Genomic DNA, 26,315 nt, shown 5'->3' with positions numbered 1-26,315 from the left:
TTGCAGGCAGCAGCTTAACCTGCTGTGCCACAATGCCAGCCCCTCAGGATAGCTTTTCAATGCAGAAAATCAAACACTCAAATTACAAACAAAACATCTCTATTGAAATTCTCCAAGGCCGGCGCCGTGGCTTAACAGGCTAATCCTCCACCTTGCGGCACCGGCACACCGGGTTCTAGTCCCGGTCGGGGTGCCGGATTCTATCCCGGTTGCCCCTCTTCCAGGCCAGCTCTCTGCTATGGCCCGGGAAGGCAGTGGAGGATGGCCCAAGTCCTTGGGCCCTGCACCCGCATGGGAGACCAAGAGAAGCACCTGGCTCCTGGCTTCGGATCAGCGCAGCCAGCTGTAGTGGCCACTTGGGGGGTGAACCAATGGAAGGAAGACCTTTCTCTCTGTCTCTCTCTCTCACTATCCACTCTGCCTGTCAAAAAATAAAAAAAATAAAAAATAAAAAGAAATTCTTCAGCCATTCAAGGAACCAGAGTGTGATGTAATGGGGGTGGGGGTGGGGGGTGTGTGTGCTTCTGAATTGCCTCACTCAACAGCAAGAGTCCAGGGCGGCGGGAGGGGAGGTGGAGTTTGCAGTAGGGTCAGGAGAACAGAGCTTTGTGGTGTCAGCCCCCCACTGTCAGGAGGCATGAAAATTGCTGGTTTGTGCTGGCACCAACCACGTGTACCCGTAACACTTCTTGGGGGTTTTTCCCTCTACCTATAAAATAAGAGGAAATGCTCTATTTCAGTTAAAAGTTAATGAAAATAAAAGCGGGATGTGTTTCCCCACCCAAGTTCCCAGGCTGCCCATGGACCTCAGGGTGGAGTCCCTGCTGTGGTGTCCTGCAAGCAAGCAAAGTTTCGGATCTTCAGAGGCAGGGAGCGCACTGCCTCTGCGGGGGCTCAGGAGGGAAAGGCAGCGGTGCCCCAGTGTGAGGTAGGCACACTCTCCTGCCCTGGGCCGCTCAAGCCGCCTGCTCTCCCAAAAGCAGAAAACCACAGCCCTTCCCCAACACCAGCCCTCAAACCTCAAGATGTCACTCTAATAATGTTCTCACACCTGTCTGAGTTAGAGTGACCCGGTCTGAGAGTAGGGTCCCAAGACCCCCATTTCAGAGGTGCCCTGGCCCACACCCGGAAGAAGGTGCACCACACAGAGACCTGGGAAGAAACGGAACAGACAGGTGTTGCTGTGTTCCCTCTGTCTCTTACCACTGCACTGACCCCTTGGGGTCAAATTCTACTCCTATAGAGCTGTTCGTGCTCCATGCAACCTAAGCATAGAGATAGATCATCCAGGGGCCAGCATTGTATTGCAATGGGTTAAGCCACTGCCTGCATCTTTGGCATCCCATATCAGAGCACCAGTTTGAGTCCTGGCTGCTCTGTTTCCAAGCCAGCTCCCTGGGAAAGCAGCTCCTGGGAAAGCAGCAGGAGATGGCCCAAACGCTTGAGTCCATGCCACCTAGGAAGGAGTGGCAAATGGAGTTCCTGGCTCTTGGCTTCAGCCTGGCCCAGCCCTGGCTGTTGCAACCATTTGGGCAGTGAACCAATAAATGGAAAATTGAGCAATCTCTCTTTCTCCCACCCCCCGCCTCTCTCTCTCAGCTCTGCCTTTCAAATAAATAAATAAGTAAGTCTTTTAAAAACTGGATTATTCACCTTTAAGTCTTCCATCTGAAGGCTCCTGTTTCACCTAAAACTGTGATCAAATAATTTTGCCATCTTTGCTGATCTGGGATGGTGGTGTTGGCCTTGATCACCCCCTTTCCTGCCCTACGCCTCCCAAGAGCGACTCCAGACACTCCCAGTCACACACTCTAGCATATGGGTACCAGCATGGCCCAGGGTGCCGGGGAAGGGCAGCCTTCTGTCCTCTGTGCTTGGCAAAGGCAGGGATGTGATGGTGGGAGCGTGGTCCTCGTCGGGTGTCCCAGCCAGGTGCTGGCTGGGCCCTGAACAGCAGACACAGCTCCCTTTGGAAGGCGCGTCCTGTTATAACTTACCTTGTAGGGAGTGCGGAGGGCACCCCGTGGTGGTCAGCACAGAACGCAACCAACGGCACGTGTCCGATACACATTTATGGGATGACTGCGTGAACACGTAAATGAAGGACCTTCAGTGAGAATTAACCAACAATTCACAGGAGTGGCCCTGCAACTGAAATCTTTTCATCTCAGTGAGATTTTCTTTGGGTATTCTTAAAAGTAGATGATTCTCGGGGCCGGTGCCGTGGCTCACTTGGTTAACCCTCCACCTGCAGTGCTGGCATCCCATATGGGTGCCGGATTCTAGTCCCGGTTGCTCCTCTTCCAGTCCAGCTCTCTGCTATGGCCCAGGAAGGCAGTGGAGGATGGCCCAAGTGTTTGGGCTCCTGTACCCGCATGGAAGACCAGGAGGAAGCACCTGGCTCCTGGCTTCGGATGGGCACAGTGCTGGCTGTGGCGGCCATTTGGGGGGTGAACCAATGGAAGGATAGACTTTTCTCTCTGTCTCTCTCTCTCTCACTGTCTGTATCTCTACTTGTCAAATAAAAAAAAGTAGATGATTCGCACTTCACCCCTACTAAGATGCTTTTATAGACAGACATAAGTAGATAGATGATAGATGACTGACATATATAGATGACATGTACATAAATGACACATCTTAGCTAGATGGATGACAGATAGAGACAGATGACAGGTGGATGGCTGACAGACACACAGATGATAGACAGCACGTGTGCTGAGGGTGAGAAAGAGTGGAGGCCTCCCTCACCGAAGGTAGATCAGTGTAATCACTGTGGAGAGGGGCCTGAAAGTCTCGTAAGAAAATCCATGATTTCCCACGTGGAAGTTCCACTCCCAGAATTTTCCCAAGAGGAATGAACACGTGTCGACATAAGAACATACACAGATGCTCCTGACAGCATTATTCCTAACAGCCCCTAACCGGAGTAGGGGGACCCTGTATCCACCGAGGGACGGGTGGCAAACTGGATGTGGTGCATCTGAACAGCAGAGCCCTCACCAGCAATAACGTGAGCTTCAGAGGTGTGTGCAACAAGCAAAGCCAAGAAACACTGAGTGAAAGAAGCTAGAAGCGGCCAGTGCTGCGGCTCACTAGGCTAATCCTCCACCTGCGGCGCCGGCACTCCAGGTTCTAGTCCCGGTCGGGGTACCGGATTCTGTCCCGGTTGCTCCTCTTCCAGTCCAGCTCTCTGCTGTGGCCCGGGAAGGCCGTGGAGGATGGCCCAGGTGCTTGGGCCCTGCACCAGCATGGGAGACCAGGAGGAAGCACCTGGCTTCTGGCTTGGGATCAGCACAGCGCACCGGCTGTAGTGGCCATTTGGGGGGTGAACCAACAGAAGGAAGACCTTTCTCTCTGTCTCTCTCTCACTGTCTAACTCTGCCTGTCAAAAAAAAAAAAAAAAAAAAAAAGCTAGAAGCAAAACACCACCCCTGTGTAATCCCACTTACATGAAGTGTCCAGAAAAGACGAATCCACAGAGGGAAAGGAGAGCTGGTGGCCTGGGACTGACAGGTGTGAGACGTCTTTATGGGGTGAGGGTGGGTTCTAAAGTTAGACTACCATGGAAGCTGAACACTTCGGAAGTGTATTATAGATTCTTGGCTCCTACTTAGCATGGTGTGAGGTTTTTTTTTTTTTTTTAAGATTTATTTATTTGAGAAGTAGAGTTACAGACAGACAGAGGGAAAGGTCTTCTATCTACTGGTTCACTCCCCAATTGGCCGCAACGGCTGGAGCTGGGCTTATCCGAAGCCAGGAGCCAGGAGCTTCTTCTGGGTCTCCCAAGCAGGTGCAGGGGCCCAAGGACTCAGGCCATCTTCTACTGCTATCCCAAGCCATAGCAGAGAGCTGGATCAGAAGTGGAGCAGTCAGGACCCGAACCAGTGCCCATATAGGATGCTGGCACTGCAGGTAGAGGCTTAGCCTACTATGCCACAGTGCTGGTCCTGGTATGAATTTTTTAAAAAGTTTTATTTTCTTTATCTGAAAGGTAGGGTAACAGAGAGAGGGAGAGAGACATCTTACATCTGCTGGGTCACTCCTCAATGGCTTAATAGCAGGGGCTGGGCAGGCTGAATCCAATAGCCCAGCACCCCATCTCGGTCTTCCATATGGGTAACAGGGACCCAAGCACTTGGGCCATCTTCTGCTGCTTCCCCAGGCGCATTAACAAGGAGCTGGATTAGAAGCGGAGCAGCTGGGACTTGACCTGGTGCTCTGATATGGGATGCTTGGCATTGTAAGAAGCAGCTATGCCACAACACTGGCCCCCATAGTGAGTGAATTTTATGCAAATAAATAATGGCTCAATAAAGTGTTAAGAAACCAGTAGTGACTTCGTCCTTTGTAACAGCCAGTGACCAAGGACCCCCCAAAGTCCACCTGCAGGAGTAGACTGAGCTTGCCATGGGCCCCAGAACCAGCACCTTGCTACAGATGCCACGCGGGATCCTGGGGTGAGAGGGAGCAGTGAATCAGTGAAGTCGAACAAGATCGTGGCCAGACTGGCAAGGGTCCCGTGGCCGCCTGCTCCCTGCAGCTCTGAGGGCCAGCTCTTCCCCACCCCGTAACAGTCACTCAGGCACTGGCGCATGCAAATTGAGGATCCTGGCTTAGCACTACCTTTGCATTGCCTGTGGGAAAGGCTTTGTGCAGCCTTGAGAATGGAGATCATAGAACAGTAGGACCCTTGCCCAACAGTAACAGACAATTTGCGAAATGTCAGTCTCCTGGCTCCTGTAGCCCGATTTGAAGGAGTAGAAAGTCAGGGTGAATTTTCTTAACGCAATTCTACGATTCTGCATTCTCACTGGCTACGATTGGCTCACATCCCTCCAAAAAAGGGCTGCTTCCCAGTAAAGAGCCCACCATGGGGAGGAGGTGGCCGCAATGGCAGGAGCTGCACTGACCCAAAGCCAGGAGCCAGGAGCTTCTTCTGGATCTCCCATGTGGGTGCAGGAGCTCAAGGACTTGGGCCATCCTCCACTGCCTTCCTGGGCCATAGCAGAGAGCTGGACTGGAAGAGGAGCAGCTGGGATACAAACCGGCACCCATATGGGGATGCCGACACAGTAGGTGGAGGCTTAGCCTACTACACCACAGTGCCAGCCCCAAAAAAGATGATTTTTTTTTTGACAGGCAGAGTGGACAGTGAGAGAGAGAGACAGAGAGAAAGGTCTTCCTTTTGCCGTTGGTTCACCCTCCAATGGCCGCCGCGGTTGGCACGCTGCGGCCGGCGCACCGCGCTGATCCGATGGCAGGAGCCAGGTGCTTCTCCTGGTCTCCCATGGGGTGCAGGGCCCAAGCACTTGGCCACTACACTCCCTAGCCACAGCAGAGAGCTGGCCTGGAAGAGGAGCAACCGGGACAGAATCGGTGCCCCGACCGGGACTAGAACCCGGTGTGCCGGCGCCGCAAGGCGGAGGATTAGCCTAGTGAGCCGCGGCGCCGGCCCAAAAGATGATATTTTACAACCCTAGAAGGAGAAGTCATATTGACCAGCCAGAGCAGGCCCCAGGAGTGGACACTGCTGGCCACGCCCTGTGGAGCAAACAGGGCCGTCGCCTGTCTGGATGCCTGTCAGTCTCCTTTCCCAGCTGAGATTCTGTCTGGACCCCTGCACTCTGGCTCACATAGGCCTCAGCTCATCTGCAGGCAGCCCCAAGGGCACGGGCCTTGGCCATGCCTGGGGGCAGGGGTCACTGCAGTTCCCGTCCTGGAGGTGTTGTGTTTCAAAACAATGGTCACCTCTGGTCCCCCCCCCCCTCGGTTTTGATTCTACCTCTCGGCCTCTGGACATCATTTTCCACTAACATCGCAGATGGGGAGCAAGAGTGCAAAACAGTAAGAAAGACTTAAAGGTGCTGACTCGGCTTTTTCAGTTCACGCCTTAGAGCTGAGCCACATGTCCTCTTGTGTCTTACCTGGACAGGAGCAGGTGCATGGCTGGGGGACCTGTCACGTCACCATGGAAGTGTGCACTGGCAGAGCCTATAGAAGGCACTGAGGGACCACCAACCAACAGCTGCCACCCCACACCCCATGCACCAGTAAGACCACTTCTGGGGCTAGAGCTGTGGCCAGTGAACCCACTGCCTGCTGTGCCAGCATCCCATATGGGCACTGGTTCATAACCTGGCTGCTCTACTTTTGATCCAGCTCCCTTCTAATGGTCTGGGGAAAGCACCAAAAGATGGCCCAAGTATTTGCGCCCCTGCTAACTACGTGGGAGACCTGGATAAAGCTCCTGGCTTCAGCCTGGCTCAGCCCTGGCTGTTGTGGCCACTTGGGTAGTAGACCCCAGCAGATAGAAGATCTCACTCTCTTTCTGCCTCTCTTGTGGTGGCTCTTTCAGATAAACAAATAATTTTTAAAAAACACAGACCACTTCTAGGAATGTCCCCAACAGACACATGTCTGTGTCACAAGGTAAGTGCACGTTCTCCACAAACATTGCTTGTGACAGCAATGGAGAGAAGCCAGGCCAAGGCTAGCTATGAGATGTGTCAAGCCAAGTAGGACCCGTCCCCACCAAGGATCACTACAGAGCTGAGATGGTTGGGACGCCCTGGTCAGTGACAGAAGCCAGGCAGTGACCACCTGAAACACCTGAGGTCCTAGACGGACCTATGGGTGCATTTACTTACAAATACCTAAGGGAAGTCTGAGGAGACCCCCAAGAGACAAATGAAGTTACTTGAAACGGGGCAGTGGGCAACAGAGGGCTGCAAGTTCACCTGCTGTTTGAGCTACATATGGGCTATTTGATAAACAGATGAAGGGAAACTGGAAAGGCAGACAACACTGGACAGACCCTGTGGCCTTAGCCTGAACATCTGGCCACTGGGCTTTTGTCCTTTGTAGCTGGCATCAGACAAACCGAAACCCAGGCCTTCCTTCCCTAAATAAAGCATTATTGTCTTTTCTCGGGAGCCAGTTACTGGACACTCACCAAGAACAGGGAGAAAATACGGCCCCTGCTACTTTGGGTAATGATGGGGGTGGGGACAGGGTGACCCTAGACAGTCTGCATGGGCAGGCTGTGGCTGCCAGTGCAGAGACACCACTAGGAGTGAGTTCACTTGGACACAAACCCCTTTTTAAAAGTTCATGTAAAAAAAAAATTTGAAATGTTCCTGTAAGAAGCATTCACTGGGAGCGCTGCTTGTGTGAGATTTGTTCCAAGCATCGTTGGAAAACCACCCACTGTGCAAACAAGAGCTGCAAACGTTGAACTGGGAGGTTGAAGTAAATCCCAAGTAAGAGCTCCATGGGATTCTCCTGAGGTGGCTGGAAGCTGCTGTATACTGGAATATTTAGTCGCATGTCCTAATTTAGTACAAAAATCTATATCCAGTAAGCTGACACTGGTTTTGACAATGACTGTTAATAAAAAAAAATGTACGGTGTGTAAAAGGTACTTTTTGGTTTCCTATGGCTGGACTAGAACTCCATGCATGGAGGCACACTAGGTGCGCTGGCTAAGGCACCGTGTGGGATGCCTGCATCCCACATCGAAATGCTGGTGTTTGTCGGCGCCGCGGCTCAACAGGCTAATCCTCCACCTTGCGGCGCCGGCACACCGGGTTCTAGTCCCGGTCGGGGTGCCGGATTCTATCCCGGTTGCCCCTCTTCCAGGCCAGCTCTCTGCTATGGCCCGGGAAGGCAGTGGAGGATGGCCCAAGTCCTTGGGCCCTGCACCCGCATGGGAGACCAGGAGAAGCACCTGGCTCCTGGCTTCGGATCAGTGTGGTGCGCTGGCCTCAGTGGCCATTGGATGGTGAACCAACGGCAAAAAGGAAGACCTTTCTCTCTGTCTCTCTTTCTCACTATCCACTCTGCCTGTCAAAAAAAAAAAAAAAAAAAAAAGAAAGAAAGAAAGAAAAAAAGAAATGCTGGTGCTAACCCAGGCATCCTGCTTCAATGCCAGCTTCCTGGCAGGTGCACCCAGGAAGGCAGCAGGAGATGGTTCTAGTAGCTGGGCCCCTCTCACCCTGAAGATAGCAGACTCAGACTTCGTTCCTGGCTCCCAGCTTCAGCCCAGCCCAGCCCTAGGTGTTGTGTGCATTTGGAAAGTGAACCAGCAGATGAAAGATCTTTCTTTGTCTCTGCTTTTCAAATAAAATGAAGTCAATAAAATAAACAAATACACTTCAGCCCCTCGATGCCACTGAATTCCTCGACTCCTGTTTTGTGGGTGTGAATGGGGACGTTCACCTGAATCACGAAACTTGCTTCTAGTCGGTTGTCCTGGAACATCCCGATGAAGCCAGAGCTGTCCAATGGCAGGAACTTTAAAAGCTCAATAACCTTTCTCAAGATGCAGCACACTTTTACAATGAGAACAAGCAGTTCCAAACAGATGTTATATTTAGCCAAGAAAGAAATCCCCCAAACCCAAATCTCCCCCGTGTTAAAAACACCTTGCAGGGTTTTTCTGCAGGGCCTCGGCGGTGGCAGCCCTGCGGTGCGCTCCCTGGCCAGGAGCATCTCGTTCTCACTGGGGCCCAGCGACGGGCAGCTGAAGCCACGGAGGCAGCAGAGGCCGGCTGCCCTGACAGTGCCTGCGGGAGAGGCAGCCCGAGGGCTATTTCCCATTTTTGACTCTCAGGTCACAGCACAGCAGTTAAACCACCAGGTGGACCAAATTAGAGATGAACTGTTCAGTTCCTCTTTCACATCAGTGGAAATGAGAAGTCACGCCATTGAAGCCCGAGCTCCCGCGATATGCAATGTGGGCCACGCTGGCTGGCACAGGGCCTCGAGGCCGGCTCCTAACCCTTGTCCCAGGTGCGGGACTTCAGGATCTACCCAGAAGCGTGGGATCATTTGTGTGTGGGCAATGCCTCCTGGGAGCAGTGCTCTGCTGAGTGGGTGGTGATGGGTGGGACACCCTACCCCAAGATGGCACCTTGCACTACAGGAAACTGCCCTGCTGGGCGGAAGCAGGCCATAAGACCCCCTCTTTACTCCCAGAGAAAGGGGGTGCCCTTGCTTCTGAAGACGCAGGGACACAGAAAAAGCTGAACAAATGGGTCTCGCTGGGTCCTCCGGTCGTTACTATTTGGTCACACCTTTGTCCGACTGCCCTTCTGCGTGCCTGTGCGGTCTTTATAAAACTCAGCACAGAGCATGGATTTGGGGCTGGTGTGGCATGGCCGGTGACACCGACATCCCATATGGGAGCTCAGTTAGAGTCCTGGCTGTTCTGCTTCTGATCCACACCCTGATACTGCCTGCAAAGGCAGCTAGGATGGCCCAACCCTGGCCACTGCAACCATCTGGGGAGTGAACCAGCAGCTGGAGGCTCTCTCCTCTCTCTCTCTCTTTCAAATAAATGAATCTTTTAAAATGCTATGCTTTCCTCTTGTTACTCTGGCTTTTTTTTTTCCCATCGGGGCTCAGCCACGGACCTTTGCAGTGGGTGAGGAACTACGGCTTCTCCGATGATGAACCTCAAGTTCAGAGTGATGTGAACAGTCAGGCCCCGTTTGATGACTGTTACGGTTTGCTCTGGATGTAGCTTGAATGTGCCTCGCAGACGTTTACCTGTTGGGATCTTGATGCCCAGCGTGATGGACTTGAGATGATAGGGCCAGGTGGGGGCCACCAGCTCATTGTGGGCACTGCCTTTGGAAGGGACCCATGTGGCTCTGGTGGGACCCTGGTGAGTTCCTGAGAGGGTGGTCCAGCCCCTGAATCCCTGCCACTGGGACACCATCGACCAGGAGTCCTTCCCAGAGCTGAGCCGATGGCGATGCCAGGCCTCGGACCTCCAGAACCTCTTTGCTTGACAAAGTGCCCAGGCTTGGAAATGAGACAGGGACCGGACACACAAGACCCACTCCAAGAGCGGACCTTGGTCTGACTCGCCTCTCACCCCCGCTCAGAGCTGGCCCCAGAGGCGCCACCGCGGCACAGGTGCACCAGCCGTGTACTTTAACTTGTGTAGTGAAGTCAGTGGGTGGCACGCATCACCTTGGCTGGGCTCCTGTCCTAAGAGGTCAAAGTAGTCTGGCCAACGCCACAGCAAAGGCAGGTACCTGTTAGAAATGAATGTTCTGGGGGCCGGCGCTGTGCTGCAGTGGGTTAAGCCGCCGTCTGCAGTGCTGGCATCCTACAAGGGCACAAGTTTGAGTCCCGGCTGCTCTGCTTCTGATCCAGCTCCCTGCTAAAGCGCCAGGGAAAGCAGTAGAAGATGGTCCAAGTGCTTGGACCCCTGCACCCATGTGGAAAACCCAGAAGAAGCTCCTGGCTCCTGGCTTTGGATCAGCCTAACTCCAGCTGTTGTGGCCATTTGGAGAGTGAAACAGCAGATGGAAGATCTCATTCTGCCTCTCCCTCTCTCTCTCTCTCTGTAACTCTACCTTTCAAATAAATAAGAAGTAAATCTTTTTAAAGAAAAGATGGGGCCGGTGCTGTGGCGCAGCAGGTTAAATCCCTGGCCTGAAGCAACTGCATCCCATGTGGGCACCGGTTCTAGTCCCAGCTGCTCCTCTTCCAATCCAGCTCTCTGCTGTGGCCTGGGAAAGCAGTAGAAGATGGCCCAAGTCCCTAGGCCCCTGCGCCAATGTGGGGGACCCAGAAGAAGCTCCTGGCTCCTGATTTGGGATCAGTGCAGCTCCAGCTGTTGCAGCCAACTGGGGAGTGAACCAGCAGATGAAGACCTCTCTCTCTGTCTACCTCTCTCTGTAACTGTCTTTCAAATTAAAAAATAAATCTTAAAAAAATAAAAGAAAAGAGAAATGCATGTTCTAGGCCTCCAGCCCTGCTGAGTCAGACAGGAGCGGGGAGGGCAGTGCGGGCCCTGCAGCAGGTGCTAAGGACCTGCCGCTTTACCTGGAGCACACTCACAGCTCAGCCTCGCCTGGCCCCACTCCAGTGAACACGGAGCACCTGCCTTTGTGCTGTGAGGGGCGGCCCCAGACACTTTCTGGCTAGCAGAAGCACCTCTAGGGCTCATCTAAGTTGCAGCTGGGGTACGGCTCCCCCTACCCCAACCCCGAGGTGTACTCTGGCCCAGCTGGCTGCACTGCAGATGGGTGCAGGGGATGCAGGCAGCCCCGGAGGCCCACTCTCTCGCGCTCCTCCCTGCACCTTGGCCTTGCTCCAGGGCCCTGGGAAGTACCAGGCTCCAGGTCTTTTTTTTTTTTTTTTTTTTTTTTTTTTTGACAGGCAGAGGGACAGTGAGAGAGAGAGACAGAGAGAAAGGTCTTCCTTTGCCATTGGTTCACCCCCCAGTGGCCGCTGCAGCTGGTGCACTAGGCTGATCCGAAGCCAGGAGCCAGGTGCTTCTCCTGGTCTCCCATGCGGGTGCAGGGCCCAAGGACCTGGGCCATCCTCCACTGCACTCCCGGGCCACAGCAGAGAGCTGGCCTGGAAGAGGGGCAACCGGGACAGAATCCGGCGCCCCGACCAGGACTAGAACCCAGTGTGCCGGCACCGCAGGCGGAGGATTAGCCTAGTGAGCCGTGGCGCTGGCCTGGGCTCCAGGTCTTAATGTGTCAGGGGCCCTGGGACCTCAGGTACAGGTTGAAAACCAACAGCCACCTTCGCATCCTCCACAATGAGCTCATGCTTGAAACCTCAGCAAAGCAAGGGAAGATATTTCCATCATTTTCTGCCAGTGTGCGTCAGATTAGCGGGGAGTTGCCAGTCCTGAGTGAACCCCCAAAACGTACCCCAATCACCAGGCAGCAGGTCACCTCCTCGCCCAGGAAGTTCCTTCCACGGCCCGACGTCCTTACAGCCCGCCAGAGACGACCAGACGTTCTGTTTCACTTTATTGGCTACACCAGGTGTGGGGTTTACAAACGGGATGGAGCAGGTGCACAGGGTACAGTCAGCGCACCTGTGGGCCCGTGTGTCACAGGGGCTCTGAAATGGGCGGACCTCACTTACACTAAGACAAGCAAACCAGAGTACAGCCAGATGGCATCCCACCACGCACAACGTAAACAGTTAAATTACTAAGCCATTATTTTAGATCAAAATACTTCCATGAAAATGGCGTACAAAAAACCCATATAAATTACATTTAAGGTCTGTACATGATTCTTAAAAAATAACAACAGTGTGTTCTGTACAATATTGCTTCCTTTGAACATTCTAAACCCACAAAACACTTTCCCTTGATTTCCAGAAAAGTGGGCAAGATACAGATGCAGTATAATTAAAACCATTTCACAAAAATACGAACTTGTGTCAGTTTCTTTAAAGGCACGTGTTGTCTCAATACGGGGAACATCCCGTTCTCCTGGGACCCCAGCGGGTGGCAGGTGGCGGCATCCTGTTCCCGAGAATCTTTGGCTGCTGAGCCCATCGCGGGCAAGGAGGCAGCGGGAGAGAAGCCAACAGGTCGGAGGCTGGCAATTTCAAAAGAGCCAGGCACCTCTGGGCTGCCCTCTGCAGGCCTGTTTTTCCAACGCTTCAGAATATTTGAGTCATTGATTTTCTTGCAAAGCACTTCCTGTGCACAACCTGGCGACCACTGTGTCAACGCAGGCAGCAAGGCGGGGCACTGTGCGTCCTGCTTCCCAAGATGTCCCAGGCCGGCTCCTGACGGCAGCTCCGTGTGGACAGGATGGGAGCGGAGTTTCACGCCGTCCAGTCTGCCAACCAGCCTCACTGGCCCCTGGTCTTCCCAGAGGTGGTCGAGGTCCCCTCCCCTCCTGCCCCCAACCGTGTGATGATGATCCTCAGGCTTCCAGCTGCACCTGCGCCTCCTCCATCTGCAGAGTGTCATTGTCTCCTAGGAGCTCGGTCTCTGGCACGGAGCCTTCCTCCTCCTCTTCGGCTTCCTGCACGGGGCTTTGGGCCACGTCTTCCGGGACGTTCTGTGTGTCCTCCGTGCCCTCAGAGAGCAGGGCTGCTCTGTCCGCCACGGACGTGTTGGAGGGCGCCGTGGTGACATAGCCCGTGCTGGTGGAGCCGCTGCCACTGTGGTGCGAGCTGGGCTTGGGGACCATTGGCGGGGGCACCTGCTGTGGGGCCGTCTGCATGGGGATGTGAACCGGGTAGAAGTTGGGCAGGTAGGCCCCGTAGGCAGGCACTGGCTGGTAGCCGTTGACGGGGATGTAGAGCTGGGGCGCGGGCACCATGGGTCTGATCTGGCCCTTCATGGGGATGAACTGGGGTTGCGGGAAGGGCTGGGCCTTCTGCTTGGGCCCCACGTAGCGTGTGTTGCTCACGTTGCTCACGGGGCTGGTGCTCAGCGAACTGGTCTGCGTGGTGTTGCTGGCGCCCGAGGTCTGCGCCGAGCTGTTGTAGTTGGAGAGGTTGCCCCAGGCGCGCAGGCGGCTGTGGATGTCCTTGAAGCGGGGCCGCCGGCTGGGGAACTCATGCCAGCACTCGATCATGAGGGCGTACACCCAGGCCGGGCAGTCGTCGGGGCAGGGCAGCACCTGCCGGTTACGGATCATCTCCACCACGTCCTGGTTGGAGTAGCCGCAGTAGGGCTGCAGGCCGTAGCTGAAGACCTCCCACAGGACCACGCCGTAGGACCAGATGTCGGAGTCGATGGAGAACTTGCCGTACATGATGGCCTCAGGGGACATCCAGCGGATGGGCAGCAGCGAGCTACCCATCAGTTTGTAGTAGTCGGCGGCGTAGACCTCACGGAAGAGGCCCAGGTCGGAGATCTTCACGGCCAGCTTGTCGTACACGAGTACGTTGCGGGTGGCCAGGTCCTTGTGGACCACGTGGTGGCTGGACAGGAACTCCATGCCCGCGGCGATCTGAGCCACGACATGCACGAAGTCGGGCGGCTCCAGGGCCGACTTGACCGTGCGGTCGTCGTCGGTGCTGCCCACGTCCGAGTGCGGTGAGCGCATGACCAGGAACTCGTGCAGGTCGCCGTGCGGGCAGTAGCTGAAGATCATGCTCAGGGGCTGGTCCTTGGTCACCACGCCCAGCAGGCAGATGACGTTGGGGTGCTGGAGCCGGGCCCGCAGCATGGCCTCGTGCCGGAACTCCTCGCGGAGGGGCCCCTCGGCCTTGTCTTTCAGCGTCTTGATGGCCACTGCCTGGGTCTGCTCCCCTGGGGTAGGCCCGAACAGGTGCCCCTTGTAGACTTTGCCGAACCGGTCCTCTCCCAGCTCCTCCATGAACCTCACCGTGGACAGGCTGATCTCTTTGAGCTTGGCCTGCCGAGAACAAAAATCCCAGAATGAAACTTCGGTCACTAGAGCGCTGGGAGCAGAGCTGGGCAGTCAGTGGTGGGGGACAGAGGGAGGGCCAGGAGGGACAAAGTGCCGGGGCCACAGAGCTGCAGAAGACCCACTGCTCCTGCCCGACCTAGTCTTGGTCTGTCCAGGGCAGCTCTGATGAACCTGAGGCCACAAGGCTGCCTCCTGCCTGCAACCTTCAGTGAGTCCCAACCGGGCTAAAGGGGAAGTTTCTCCAGAATACGGCCAAGATACTATAGACTTCCTCCCCTCTGTGTGTGTCCACACACAAACACGCACACACACAGCCAAGCCTGGGCACCAGGGCAGCAGCCATCCTTGGAGTTACCTCTGGCCTCTCCTAACCAGGTTCCTCCACCTCCCCGTTTCTCACTCCCACGTCGCAGCCAGTTCCCTCTGGCTCAAGGCCCCCCGGGATGCTCTCCCCACCACATTCTGCCTTCCAGGACTCTGTCCCGTTGAGAGTCCAGCCCGGCTGTTCCACAGCCTCTCCCACCAGGCCCCAACTCCATCCTCGGGTGCACGCAGAAGCAGCACACAGCCTGCGTCTCTCTGAGCCTCAGCTGCCCATCTCTCCTTCTGTGTGTGGTCCTCATCCTCCTCAGAGGCTCCTGGTCCCCAGAGGACTCAGGTTGTCGCTGACCAGCCCCCGCCCATGGCACACAGGCGCCGCCTCCCTGGCTGAGGAGCCCAGTGAGCCCAAGGGCCCCTTCAAAGCCGCTTGGAAATGCTGTTCCCACGAGGGCTGTGCCTCTTTTCCTCCGCCACATTTCAGCGTCCCATAGACGCCCCCCACCATCTAAGAACTCTCGCCCTGGGGACGCCCTTTCTGCGCTGGCCCGGCCCTCTACCTTCCATTAGGAAACTACTGTCCTATCCCCCCCGCCCCCGAAAAACTACACAAAGCAAAACCAAGCCAACGTGAAACTGCGCGTTACACAGCAAGGCCACGACGAAGAGACCCAAGGTCACAGGTACCCAAGCCCCGAGGTGATGCCTGGAAGAGCCACGTCCCTAGAGCGCGCGAGGCGGGCGACCTGTTTGTGCTGGCTGATGAGCGGCATTTCCATGTCCTGGCTGGGCGAGGCCATCAGCTGTCGGCGCTGTGGGGCAGACCCGGATGCTTTCTGCTTATTCCGGCACATGCACACCAGGAAGAAGAGGCAGGCGATGACCAAGGGGATGGCGATGCTCGGGACCAGGATGTACAGAATCCCCATCTTGCTGCTGTCCCGGGGACCTGCAGACGGTAAGACGCCTTTTCAGAAAACGCACCCCCCTTCTGCAACTCTGAAGTTCTGCACTAGCCCACTCCCCACCTCCAGCCCACATATCGGAGTGCAAATGAATGATCAGATACATGATCCTAAGGGACCTACCTGTATCCCAGACCGTCACAAAGTAACATAGCAAGAATGCACACCCTGCTGTGGTGGGGGGGTGCTAATCCAAACTGCCCACCGTGGAACACCGGAAGACACAGCGTAAGACACACGGGGACTCTGCAGGTCTGAATACTCCTAATATTTCTATCTGCTTTCTTTCTTCACACGTGAATGCCATAGAGAAATGGGTGATCAGAGCCCAGTGCTGTGGTGCAGTGGGCCAAGCTGCCCTGTGGTGCTGGAATCCCATATCGGAACACTCATTCTGGGCCTGGCTGCTCCGCTTCTGGTCCAGCTCCCTGTTAATGAGCCTGGGAAAGCAGCAGAGGATGGCCCGAGTGCTTGGGCCCCTGCACCCACGTGGGAGATCCGGATGCAATTCCAGGCTCCTGGCTTCGGCCTGGCCCTGCCCCAGCTATTGTGGCCATTTGGGGAGTAAACCAATGAATGGAAGCTCTCTCTTTGTCTTTCTCTCTCTCTTTCTCCCTCTATCACTTGAGCTTTCAAATAAATAAATGTTAAAAAGAAAAACAAGATGATGATCTGCCTGCTTCTCTTCTACCAAGGTCTCCCCAGCTCCTGACAAGCTGCTGAGTGACAGTGAGTGGCACTTGTCTCCTGTCCTCGCTGAGTGAACCTTGGTACTGGGATTAGAAAAGTCCCCTTTTTCTTGGGCAATTTTTAACGTCCTCCCCGGGCATTTTTGTATGATGACAACACGTTCTTTTAGGGCAGTAACTTAAAATGCATCGGATTTAAAGGTGCATTGGGACTGGGAATATTCAGTATGCAACAGGTGCACAGGAAGCTTGAAAAGCAAGATGCACCAAGGGTCCTGGCTTGCAGCAGCTTTTCCTTTTGGTTCCTGCAGAGTGAAAAGCAACGCTTTGTCTCCCTCTGCAGGATCTGCCTGGAGTAGGGGGAAGCAGAAGACCCTGACCCTGAGATGCTGGGCAGGGTGCACGGGTAGTGGGGATAGGGCTGGTTACTCCTGGGGTACTCAATACCCTCACCTCCCACCCCAGGATGCCCAAGCACCCCAAGGCAACTGCATTGGAACTGCAGGCCGTGTGACTTGTAGAGAGTGACTGCTGTCGCAGACCCTAAGAGGGCCACCTTTGCCCATCCCTAGGGAACCACCTGAGCTTCTGATTTCTTCCTAACCCTGCGAATAATGACCCTGGACTCAATGGCCCTGGGGCCAGGGGGCAGCGTGCTGCCATCTAGAGGCACACAGTGTGCTTTCAGGTCTAAATCGCTCTAAGCGCAGCCTTAGGGGAAAACGGAGCACACTGCCCCAGACCCAGTCTTGCCCCACTCACCTCCCCTAAATAAGATCAAATCTGGTACAGCCACACATAATACATTCCCCTGGCCCTGCCCAATGGCTCCCTCCTGGAAAGGATCCTGGGAGGCAGATGTTCCAGAAGTCTCTGGCAATGGAGGCTTGGGTTCACGGCTCATAGCTCAATACTAGGGTTGTGGAGGGCTGAAGCCTACACTTCGGTGCCAAGGTCAGAGATAGGAGCACCCGCCAGGCCCTGGCGGGATCGTCTGCTCTATTAACGGTCTTTTTAAAAAGTCACCGGTGGGACGCACGCTTGTTGGGAAACAGCTGTAGGAGGACAGACACGTGGGCTTTTAAAAGTGAACATGCCTCATAGTCCTTTTCACCCAAGGTTGTCACACGGGTGACAGGCTGACAGTCACCTACCTTTTCACAGGTATGTTACACGGGACCCCAGGAAATAACTGATGGCAGAAGCAGCTGTGGAGTTGTATTTTTTTCTTTTGAGGTGGAATTTTAAATGGACATCATTTGCGATAGATTCAGACTATGGTTCTGTTGCTGCCCTGGGGTCTGAGGCAGGAATGAGATGTTCTGCGCTTCTCAGAGCAGGAGCGGGGTGAGGGCATTCTTTCCCAGCTGCGCCCTAACCTGCTTTCACCTCCCACCCAGCCCCTGGGGACCACAACAGAGCTGCTTCCGGTTCGGCTCCCGCAGGCGGGCACCGACCTTTGACCTTTGCTTCTGCGTCCTCTGTGTGCAAATACACCTGCAGCACAGGGTTCCGAGAATTGCCAGGTTCAAGGACACCCAGCTTTTCTCTTCCGATTTTGATTGATTTTTAATTGCAAAAGCAACAACCTGCTTCGTGTGCCAACGTCTTCTATTTTAACACCTCTGTAGGCTCTCGGGCACCTGTGTGCACTCACACACATTCCACTCCTTTCGTTTCTTTTACCAAAAGCCAAAAAAGTGGCGCTAACAGCTCCTGCTCTGTAACTTCCTCCCTCCTCCACTTAGCAAGGCGTGGTAGAATCCTTGGCACGCCAGGGTGGCTAGACTACAATTTAATTCCTGCCATTTTTATTCTTCAAATTGATTCCTGCAATGCACACACATTCTTGAAAGACCTGCGGACAACCGCTGAGCACCAGGCAATGCCAAATTTGGAGCCGCTACACGGCACTGTGGGAGGGTGATGAATACCAGATGGTACCCCCCCTCCCGCCCCAGTGAGGAGGCAGCAGGGGGCTGTGATGCCGTAGGAGGAGGCTGCAGGTGCACAGGGAGCTGACTGCTCCACCCGCGCTCTCCTCTCTCCATCACCATCCACTGCCTCCGTTCCCAGCCTTGGTCACCCTGCCGGCTGCAGCTGGCGGACCACACATGACTGCAACGCAGAGAGAACGGCTGTGGCCCTGCAACCAACCACTAACTACGCTCTCTTTCACCCGCGACAGGACAGGGACACTTGTGAGGAATGGTGAGAGATCTGTGCTCTCTCCTCGCTCCACCAAGTCTGTGTGCGAACGCTGACAAGTGGGGAGAAGCTCAGAAAAGCACTTTGACCAACATTGGACAATCCTGGGCGATGTTAATGGAAGCATAAGGTGCCAACCAAACAGCCCAGGGCACGGAAAATGCTCTCAAAATACAGACAGGGGTCCCCAGTGGGTGGCAGAATTAGGGGTGCTTGGCCATCACTCCTCAGACCCTTTTTGTATTTGAAAACACCCTATAGCCAGCGACATTCATTTCATAACCAGCAACAGTTGTTTTTAAAACAAACAAGCACCGTGGTAGGATGGGAGAACAGGGTCCCCACGGCACACACATGTGCGTCCCTGGTCGGAACGGAAGTTCACATCACAAAGTATACTCAACACTCAACGCTTTTTAAAAAAAAAAGAGAGAGAGAATACATACTACACGAGGGAACGTCACACAGTTCCATGCGTACGTTTTTATTCTGCGTAAAGCACCAGGGGCCTTCCATCTGGCCTCCGGGGTTCCGGCAGTAAGCGTGCCCCCCCCCGAGCTCGGGGAAATCGGCACTTGACAGGTGGTGGCTGTGCGGGTGCTGCAGGGCCCACGGCTGGCACTGGTGGCCCGACTTGGTGGTGCTGGCGGTTCCTCTGTAGTCTGCCCCGGAGCCGTTGTAACACTGATGGTCTGAGAAGGAAAGATGGGTTAGCAGGCCCTAAAGTGCAGGGCAAACGGCCCAGCCCTGGGGGTGCACAGTTCACCTGCGATGATTTCAGAAAGACACCACAAAAGCCCTTTGCCCGCATGCGCCTGAACTGGACGATCAAACGGTCGGAGCAGCCTGCATCGCTCCCAAGAAAAGATGCACTAGAAGTTACCACTCAGTAAAATCTGAGCCAAGTTCAACTGAGGGTGCGCGAGGGAGATGCGGGAGGAAACCTGTCACCAGGGATTCCAGGAGTCCTGGGCACAGAGGTCCATATCCGGCTAGGGATGGCCAGGCCCTGTATCAGAGTGCCTGGGTTTGAGGCCCGCCTTCCAGCTTCCTTCTAATGGGCACCGTGGAAGGTGGAAGGCGAGGTTCAAGTAGTGAGGTTCCCGCCACTCATTTGGGAGACCCAGATGGAGTTCTGGGCTTCCGGCTTTCAACCTGGCCCAGCCTCTGCTGTTGTGGGTAGCCGAGAGCTTCGGCTGTTTGCCTCTCTCCCTGTCTTTCAAATAAATAAATGGAAAATTTAAAGAAAGTTATCCCATGGGCTTGAAACCCCCTTGAGGCCCACCTTTGGCAGGATGAGAATGCCAACCCCAGCCTCATTGATCGCCTGCGGCAGAAAGGACGTGAACAGTGCCAGCAGGAAGCACAAAGCCCCAGGCCTGGCGTGGGAGGAGCTTCGGGGTCCTGGCTTGCAAGGCAAGGAGCCGGGACAGGCAGGAAGGGCGCTGAACCTCCTGCCCGGTGCCCACGGCACCTTCTCCCATGGGACTAGCCCAGGGAGAAGGCTCCTCCCCGCGTCTGGGGCGTGGCTTCAGCAGGTCCGGGGCGGCCGTGGGCTGCGTGTGCATCTCCAAGGCAAGCCTGGCAGCCGGCCCTGTGGTCTCCTGCGGCTGCCCACAGCCTTTTTGAGACAGGCGCTCCCATGGCTCCATTTTAGGGAACTTTGCAGCAATGGCAGGTGTAAGGGGGTGGGAGGATTTGAGTCCCAGAGACGGCCAGGGAGGGCCGAGCCAGAGGGAGAGCGCCCCGGCTCCTGCACCTCGGGGGACCCCCACCCCGGGCGCAGCCCGCACTCACAGCGGCCCAGCCTCTCGGCCGGGATGCCAATGCGCATGCAGTTGGCGGCGTCGGGGCTGTCGGGCAGCGGCAGCAGCTCGCACTTGGGCAGCTGCAGGCGCATGAGGATAAGCGGGTTGGAGCGCGCGATGGTGTACTCCTGGCGGCACAGGTCGCTCTCCAGCACCTCGCACTCGTCGCGGCACAGCTCGCGTGGCTTGGGCGCCCGCGAGCGCGCGTCGCACAGCGGGAACACGAAGTGGCAGAAGGACGGGATGGCGAACTGGGAACACTGGTCCGACAGGTGCGTGGACGTGCCGATCATGGTGAAGGCGGCTGCGGGAGCGAGAGGCCCGTGTGAGCGCGCCCGGACCTCGCCCCGACGGCCCCCAGCACCCTACCCGGGCCTTACCCTCCGCCCCCGGCCTCGCCTCCTGTGCCCTGCTCGGGGCACCCTGGACAAACTGGCCTGTGTCCTCTGAGCCCCTGCCCCCACCCCAGCACCCCACTCAGGTCCCGCCTGACTCGTGCCCCCAACCCCAGGGCACAGCCTGAGCTGCAGCCCTAGGACTCGACCCTGAGCGCAGAGCCTCCCCTCCAGACCCCCTCATTCTGCCCCCCAGCCCCAACCCTACACCCTATCCTCGCCACAATACCCTGCACCACCAACCTGAGCTCCAATACCCGCCTTGTGCACCCATCACTGCCTGCACCCCAGACTCTCTGAGCCCCCAAAGCCTGATGCCCCACCCACATCCCAACACCCCAGGTCTCCCCGTCCTCTTGCTCCCTTCCCCCTACCCTGAACCCCAGACCCTGTGCCCCTCGCCAGGAACCCTCCAGCTGTGCTGGCTCTGCCCTGGACACGGTGTCCCCGAGCAGACCCACGGTGCCACCAAGTACTCTGATCTCAGCTCCCCCTCCACACGTCAGAAGCAGAACAAGACTCCAGGGGAAGGAGGACGCCCTCCGCTGCCCCTCGATGGGAAGATTCCAATTTCTCTCTCTCTCTCTCTCTCTCTCTCTCTCTCTCTCACAAACACACACACCCAGCCCCTTCCTAAAGACGAGCTCTCAGTCGGGCTCTGCAGGCAAGCAGGTGCACAGAGCCTGGGGCTGCAGACTTGGAGAAGCAGAGCAGGACCAGGGCGCCGCCCAGGGCTCTGTCTTTCCCAACACGGCAGGCCTTCCCTGGGAAGGTCCCGGGCACAGGCAGAGCGAATGGTCCAGGGAGACTCAGCCCTGACTCAGCTGCAGGGGACTGAATGACAAGGCAGCTTCAAAGCCAGGCCAGCGCCATGGAGTGGGGGAGCGGGCAAAGGGTTGGAGCAGGTTGAACAGGAGGACGGGGGGGCGGCTCTGTGACCATTATTCCACTTTTGCTGGTGAAAGACCTGCTAATATGAGGAGCCTCTGCCTGCATGCCATGCTGAGGCTGTGTCCTCCAACAGGGACAGAAATCTGCAATTTTAATCCTAGGACAGTAGCTGTTCTCAAATTTGTACTTGCTGGGCCAGGTGTGGCCAGCAGGTGGCGCTGCTGCCAACCATTTCTTCCTGGGAGACCCACCCAGCAGCCGGCCAGGGAGCTCAGCTATAAAACAGCCGGAGATGCCAATGTGTGTGTGTGTGTGTGTGCGCGCGTGTGTGCTGGCAACCGGCCCTGTGTCAGTGGCCACGTGCAGGGGGCATGGCCCAGCCTGGGTGCCCGCACCACAGTGCTCTTCATGTTGTCCTCGGTTCACTTGAGGAACAGAGAGGGTGAGATTGGGTGATTACAGGTTGGGCCATCAAAAATTGCTCTCATTTCTAAACCACACATCAGTCGGCGCAGAGCAGCTGCGAGCTGCTTCTCACGAAACCCTGAAACTCGAGGGCCCGCGTTCTACGCCTTCCTTTAAAAACGGCGATAAAATCAGGCTGCTTGGGGAGCTGAGCGCACCGATCCTCCCAACAACTCCGGAAGGAATGAGTGAGGGCCAGTCGTGTGCCTTGACCCCATGTTTGCCAGCCAATGGGATGTCGAATTCATCCTGCAGTCCGCGGCCTGCATTTTGCAAGACTATGGGGGCAGAGTGGAGGACGGCAGAAAGCAGGGTTTGCCTGCAAAGCTGCAAGTGTTTTTCTTTCTTTTTTCCCTAAAGATTTATTTATTTATTTGAAAGTCAGAGTTACAGATGGAGAGAGAGAAAGAGAGAGAGAGAGAATCTTCCATATGCTGGTTCACTCCCCAGACTGTTGGAACAGCCAGGGCTGGGCCAGGCAGATGCCAGGAGCCAGGAGCCAGGAGCTTCTTCCAGGTCTCCCACGTGGGTGCAGGGGCCCAAGCACTTGGGCCATCTTCTGCTGCTTTCCCAGGCCATAGCAGAGAGCTGGATGGGAAGTGGAGCGGCCGGGACTGGAACCAGTGCCCATGTGGGATGCCGGCGTCTCAGACAGTGGCTTTACCCGATACACCACAGCACCGACCCCTGTGCCTGTGTTCTTTAATGAAACAGACCTGAAGGGAAGAGTCCACGGGCACTGCTTCAAGGAAGGGTGACCGCCGGTCCCCTGACGCACTCCCGTTCTGCAAACACAAGTGTGTGGATACAGGCGGAGCATCCCTCACCTGATTGCCGGGGACCAGAAGCATTGCCCATTTAGGACCAGTTTCTTAATTTCTGCACAGATGTCACTGGCGACAGGGCCCCAGTCTAACATGAAATTCGTCTGTGTTTCATGTACATCTTCCACACACATACCATATGTTAAATCATTTTGAAAATGAAACAAAGCCTGGGCACGTGGAATGCTCAGAGGTCAGGTGTGGAATTTTCCATGTCACATCACGTCCGACTCAAAAATCCTCGGCTTCCGGCTGCTTCAGGATGTTGGATTTTCAGGTTAGGGCGGCTACACCGGTACTGAGGACGTAAGGTACACTTTGCGTCGTTCTCACTGCATTTTGCAGTCATGAAGTTTTTGGCACGTGCTGCTTTCAATGGCACACGAAGCTTTTCCGGTGAGAGGTACTAACCTCTTCACAACCAGTCCCCACGGGGCCAGGGCGCTGCTCAGGCTCCTGTGCATCTCAGTCCTACCTTTCCACTTCCCACTGGTCCTCTGGCCCTGTCCCCAGGGCGCTCTGCGCCAGCACCGGTGAGGCAGGCCCTAGAGGCCAAGACTGTATTCCCTCCAATCTGACGGGCAGGTCGGTGACAGCCGGCGAGATCCTGCCCTGTGTCCTCATTCCGCCCTTCCCAGGCAGGCTCTGCACGGGCCAGGCCACCAGACACCCTAGGAAAGCCCAACATCAGAGATCACTGGTGACTCGAATGGACAGCCAAGGCCACGCGCTCCCAGGAGATAATCCTGTACGTAGATTTTCCTTGCTCCTGTGGGGTCCAGAGAAAGATGCATGTGTGTGTCCCCGGGGAGAGCTGGGATACAGGAGGAAGGCTTGGCAGGACTTCGGCCTAATTCATCGTCTTACTTCCCCAGGGCTTCCTCCACGGAAGTAGTCAGTGCATTGAGGGCCAGCGGCCCGTCGGAGGACTTAGGTCCTCAGGAAATGGAAGAGGAGCAGCTTCGTGTCCCAGATGACCCGGCCCATTTCTCAGACCCTCTGGAAACTGAGGACCGGCACAGTGATGCTCACGGCAGTGCCCTCTCCGCCGACGACCAGCAAGCCCCCTCCCAAACAGCTGCACTTCCGCCCGTGAGCCTTTGCGTCCAGCTCGGCCCAGGGCAGGCATGGGAGTCGGGAGACAGGAAGAAGCCAAGTGCAGTGAGCATGGCTGGCCGGGCCCCGGAAGCCCTGGCTGTGCAGCAAGGCCCGCACGTGAGGACGCTGCTGCAGACTCAGAGTTTGGCCAAACGGAGAGTGCAGAAGTATTTTCTTAAACAGCCTGCACTTGCTGATTTCAACATAAGTCGCACACATTTAGGGCAAATGGAGTAGTGACTGCAACCACTTCTAAAAAAAGGGTCTCTTGGGGCCGGTGCTGTGGTATCATGGGTAAAACTGCCGCCTGCAGTGCCCGCATCCCATATGGGTGCTGATTCTAGTCCTGGCTGCTCCACTTCTGATCCAGCTCTCTGCTGTGGCTTGGGAAGGCAGTGGAAGATGGCCCAAGTCTTTGGGACCCTGCACCCATGTGGGAGACCCGGAAGAAGCTCCTGGCTCCTGGCTTCGGATCGGTATGGCTGCGGCCGGATGGGGAGCGAACCGGTGGATGGAAGACTGACCTCTCTCTCGCTCTCTGCCGCTCCTTCTCTCTGTGTGTAACTCTTACTTTCAAATAAATAAATATTGTTTAAAAATGGGGGTCTCTGATTTTCTACTACAAGAGGGGGCTGGAAGAGAGATGCGCCGTCCAGGCCGCTACCGGATAACCCCCACACGGAGCCTGTGTGCGTGTCGTCTCCTGAGAAGGGTCTGCAGCTCTTACCTGTGATTCGGTTCTCGATCTCCCCCTGCATCTGCAGAGAGTCCACATAAATGGTCCTGTTCCCAATGAAGCGTGCGCAGGCAATGCCGCGGTAGGGCTGGCAGAACCCGTCCTCGTGGTAGTCATCCCTGGAACAAAAACACGCAGGCCGTGAGCGCATCAGGATGTGACAAACAGTTCCGGCAGCAGCCCGGTACCTCCCGACAGCAGCTGAAAACCTTAAGGCCACCCAAACACTTGCACACGGATGTTTCCGGCAGCTTTGGTCCTCACTGACAAACCCGGAAGAGACCGAGATGTCCACCTATAGGTTCATGCGTCAAATCAACTGTGGAGAGGCAAGTTATCATGTCATGAAGATATGGAGGAATCGCAAACACACCTTCCTAAGGGACAAAAGCCAGCCCAAAAGGTGACCTGCTGTAGGATTCTGACTCTATGAGGTTCTGGAAAAGGTACAGCTCTGGAGGTGGGAAAAAGATCAACAGCTGCAGGGGCCAGGGGGCGAACAGGTGGAGCACAGAGCACCGCGGGGCACGGACGGTACCCTGGGTGGCACCGTGATGGAGGATACGTCACTACACGTGGGTCCAAACCCACGGCAGGTGAGACAGAAAGCACAAACCCTAACGGAAACTACCAATGCTTGTTCACAGGAAAGCATCAGGCTGGCTCACCAGCTGTGATAAACACATCACCCACGGCGAGGCGAGGGGCAGGAGGGGCCCGGGAGGGGAGCCCGGGAGAACTGTCTGTGCTTTCTGTCCGGTGTCTGTAAATCTAACACTGCTCCAACAGCAAAGTCTGTTCATTAGGAAACTCGAGTTCGGGGGCGTGTAGAGCAAGGGCAGGCTGCGGGCAGACGCACACACCGAGGGACCCGTGTTTGTGCCGTGCACACAGAGGACGTCAGACTCCGAACACGCTGGTCTTACCCTGGGCTACCCTGGAGACCTTACAGTGCGGCACGCCTCTGCCAAGTGCCCCTGCCTTGTGAAAGCTGTGATAATCCAGGAGGTGCACCCTGCTACTAGGCCACAGGAGAGAAGTCTAAAGAGAAAAGCAGCAGGATGTTACAGCTTCTGCACGCAGAGGCACCGGGAGACTCTGGGATCTCAGCTCTCCGAGAACTTGCAAGACCAGGAACATGCTGATGGCACCAATGGGATGTGACCTCATCCTAAAGACAGGGAGTCAGAGAGAGGCGCCACAGGGCAGAATGCTCTCTCCTTGACTCAAGTCCAGCTTTCCTGGTCCAGCAGGGACAGCCTCCACGGAAGCGAAGGGGCCACAGTCCTCCCCCAAGTCCCTAGACTGCAGGCTGTACCAACTTCTTTTCCGCAGAACCAGTTAGCCTGCCTTTAGCTGATTAACTCCGCCGTGCACAAACCCCAGTGCATTTTCTCGGGGTCCTCAGGATCCTCCAAGCAGGCCCCGTGGCCAGGGCTGCCTGCTACTGGGGATCCTGGGCCTGGAATTCAGGAGCGTGTCTTATAGCAAACCTGGAACAGATCCTCTAAGCCTGAGAGCACTTATCTTCCAACCATCATGGATTTGGACCATTCCCAGATGGGATCTGCATCATGTTCAATTTAACCAATGGAATTGTGATCCCTCCTGAGATCTCAAAAAAGCCAAGGCTGGACACTTGCAGGAGATGAGGACAAAGAGCCTCTCTCTCTCTCTCTCTCTCTCTCTCTCTCTCCAGCCACCTCTGGTTGGCCCTCCTCCTCCAGTTTTTCCCAAAGAAAAGGACCTGGAGCCC

At 55.8% G+C, this 26,315-nt stretch overlaps 1 protein-coding gene across 4 annotated transcripts in view; it reads right to left on the bottom strand.

Moving 5' to 3' along the window:
• Positions 1-11,764: 11,764 nt before the first annotated feature.
• Positions 11,765-26,315, bottom strand: part of ROR2 (receptor tyrosine kinase like orphan receptor 2) — a 217,016-nt gene continuing 202,465 nt past the window's right edge. For 2 of the 4 annotated variants that reach the window (XM_062208581.1, XM_062208582.1), the window contains exons 5-9: positions 24,551-24,678; positions 20,140-20,454; positions 18,789-19,034; positions 15,227-15,429; positions 11,765-14,147 (exon numbers count right to left, since the gene is read on the bottom strand). In XM_062208581.1, coding sequence (XP_062064565.1) covers positions 12,702-14,147; positions 15,227-15,429; positions 18,789-19,034; positions 20,140-20,454; positions 24,551-24,678 — 2,338 coding nt within the window. In that variant the 3' untranslated portion in view covers positions 11,765-12,701. The remainder of the gene's footprint in view (positions 14,148-15,226; positions 15,430-18,788; positions 19,035-20,139; positions 20,455-24,550; positions 24,679-26,315) is intronic. The other 2 variants (XR_009867680.1, XM_062208583.1) reach the window with 2 other exon arrangements.

The sequence above is a fragment of the Lepus europaeus genome, chromosome 12 (assembly GCF_033115175.1).
Source record: "Lepus europaeus isolate LE1 chromosome 12, mLepTim1.pri, whole genome shotgun sequence".
Lineage (NCBI taxonomy): Eukaryota > Metazoa > Chordata > Mammalia > Lagomorpha > Leporidae > Lepus > Lepus europaeus.
Note: the sequence above shows the minus strand (reverse complement) of the source record. Positions and strands in the feature narration are given on the sequence as shown.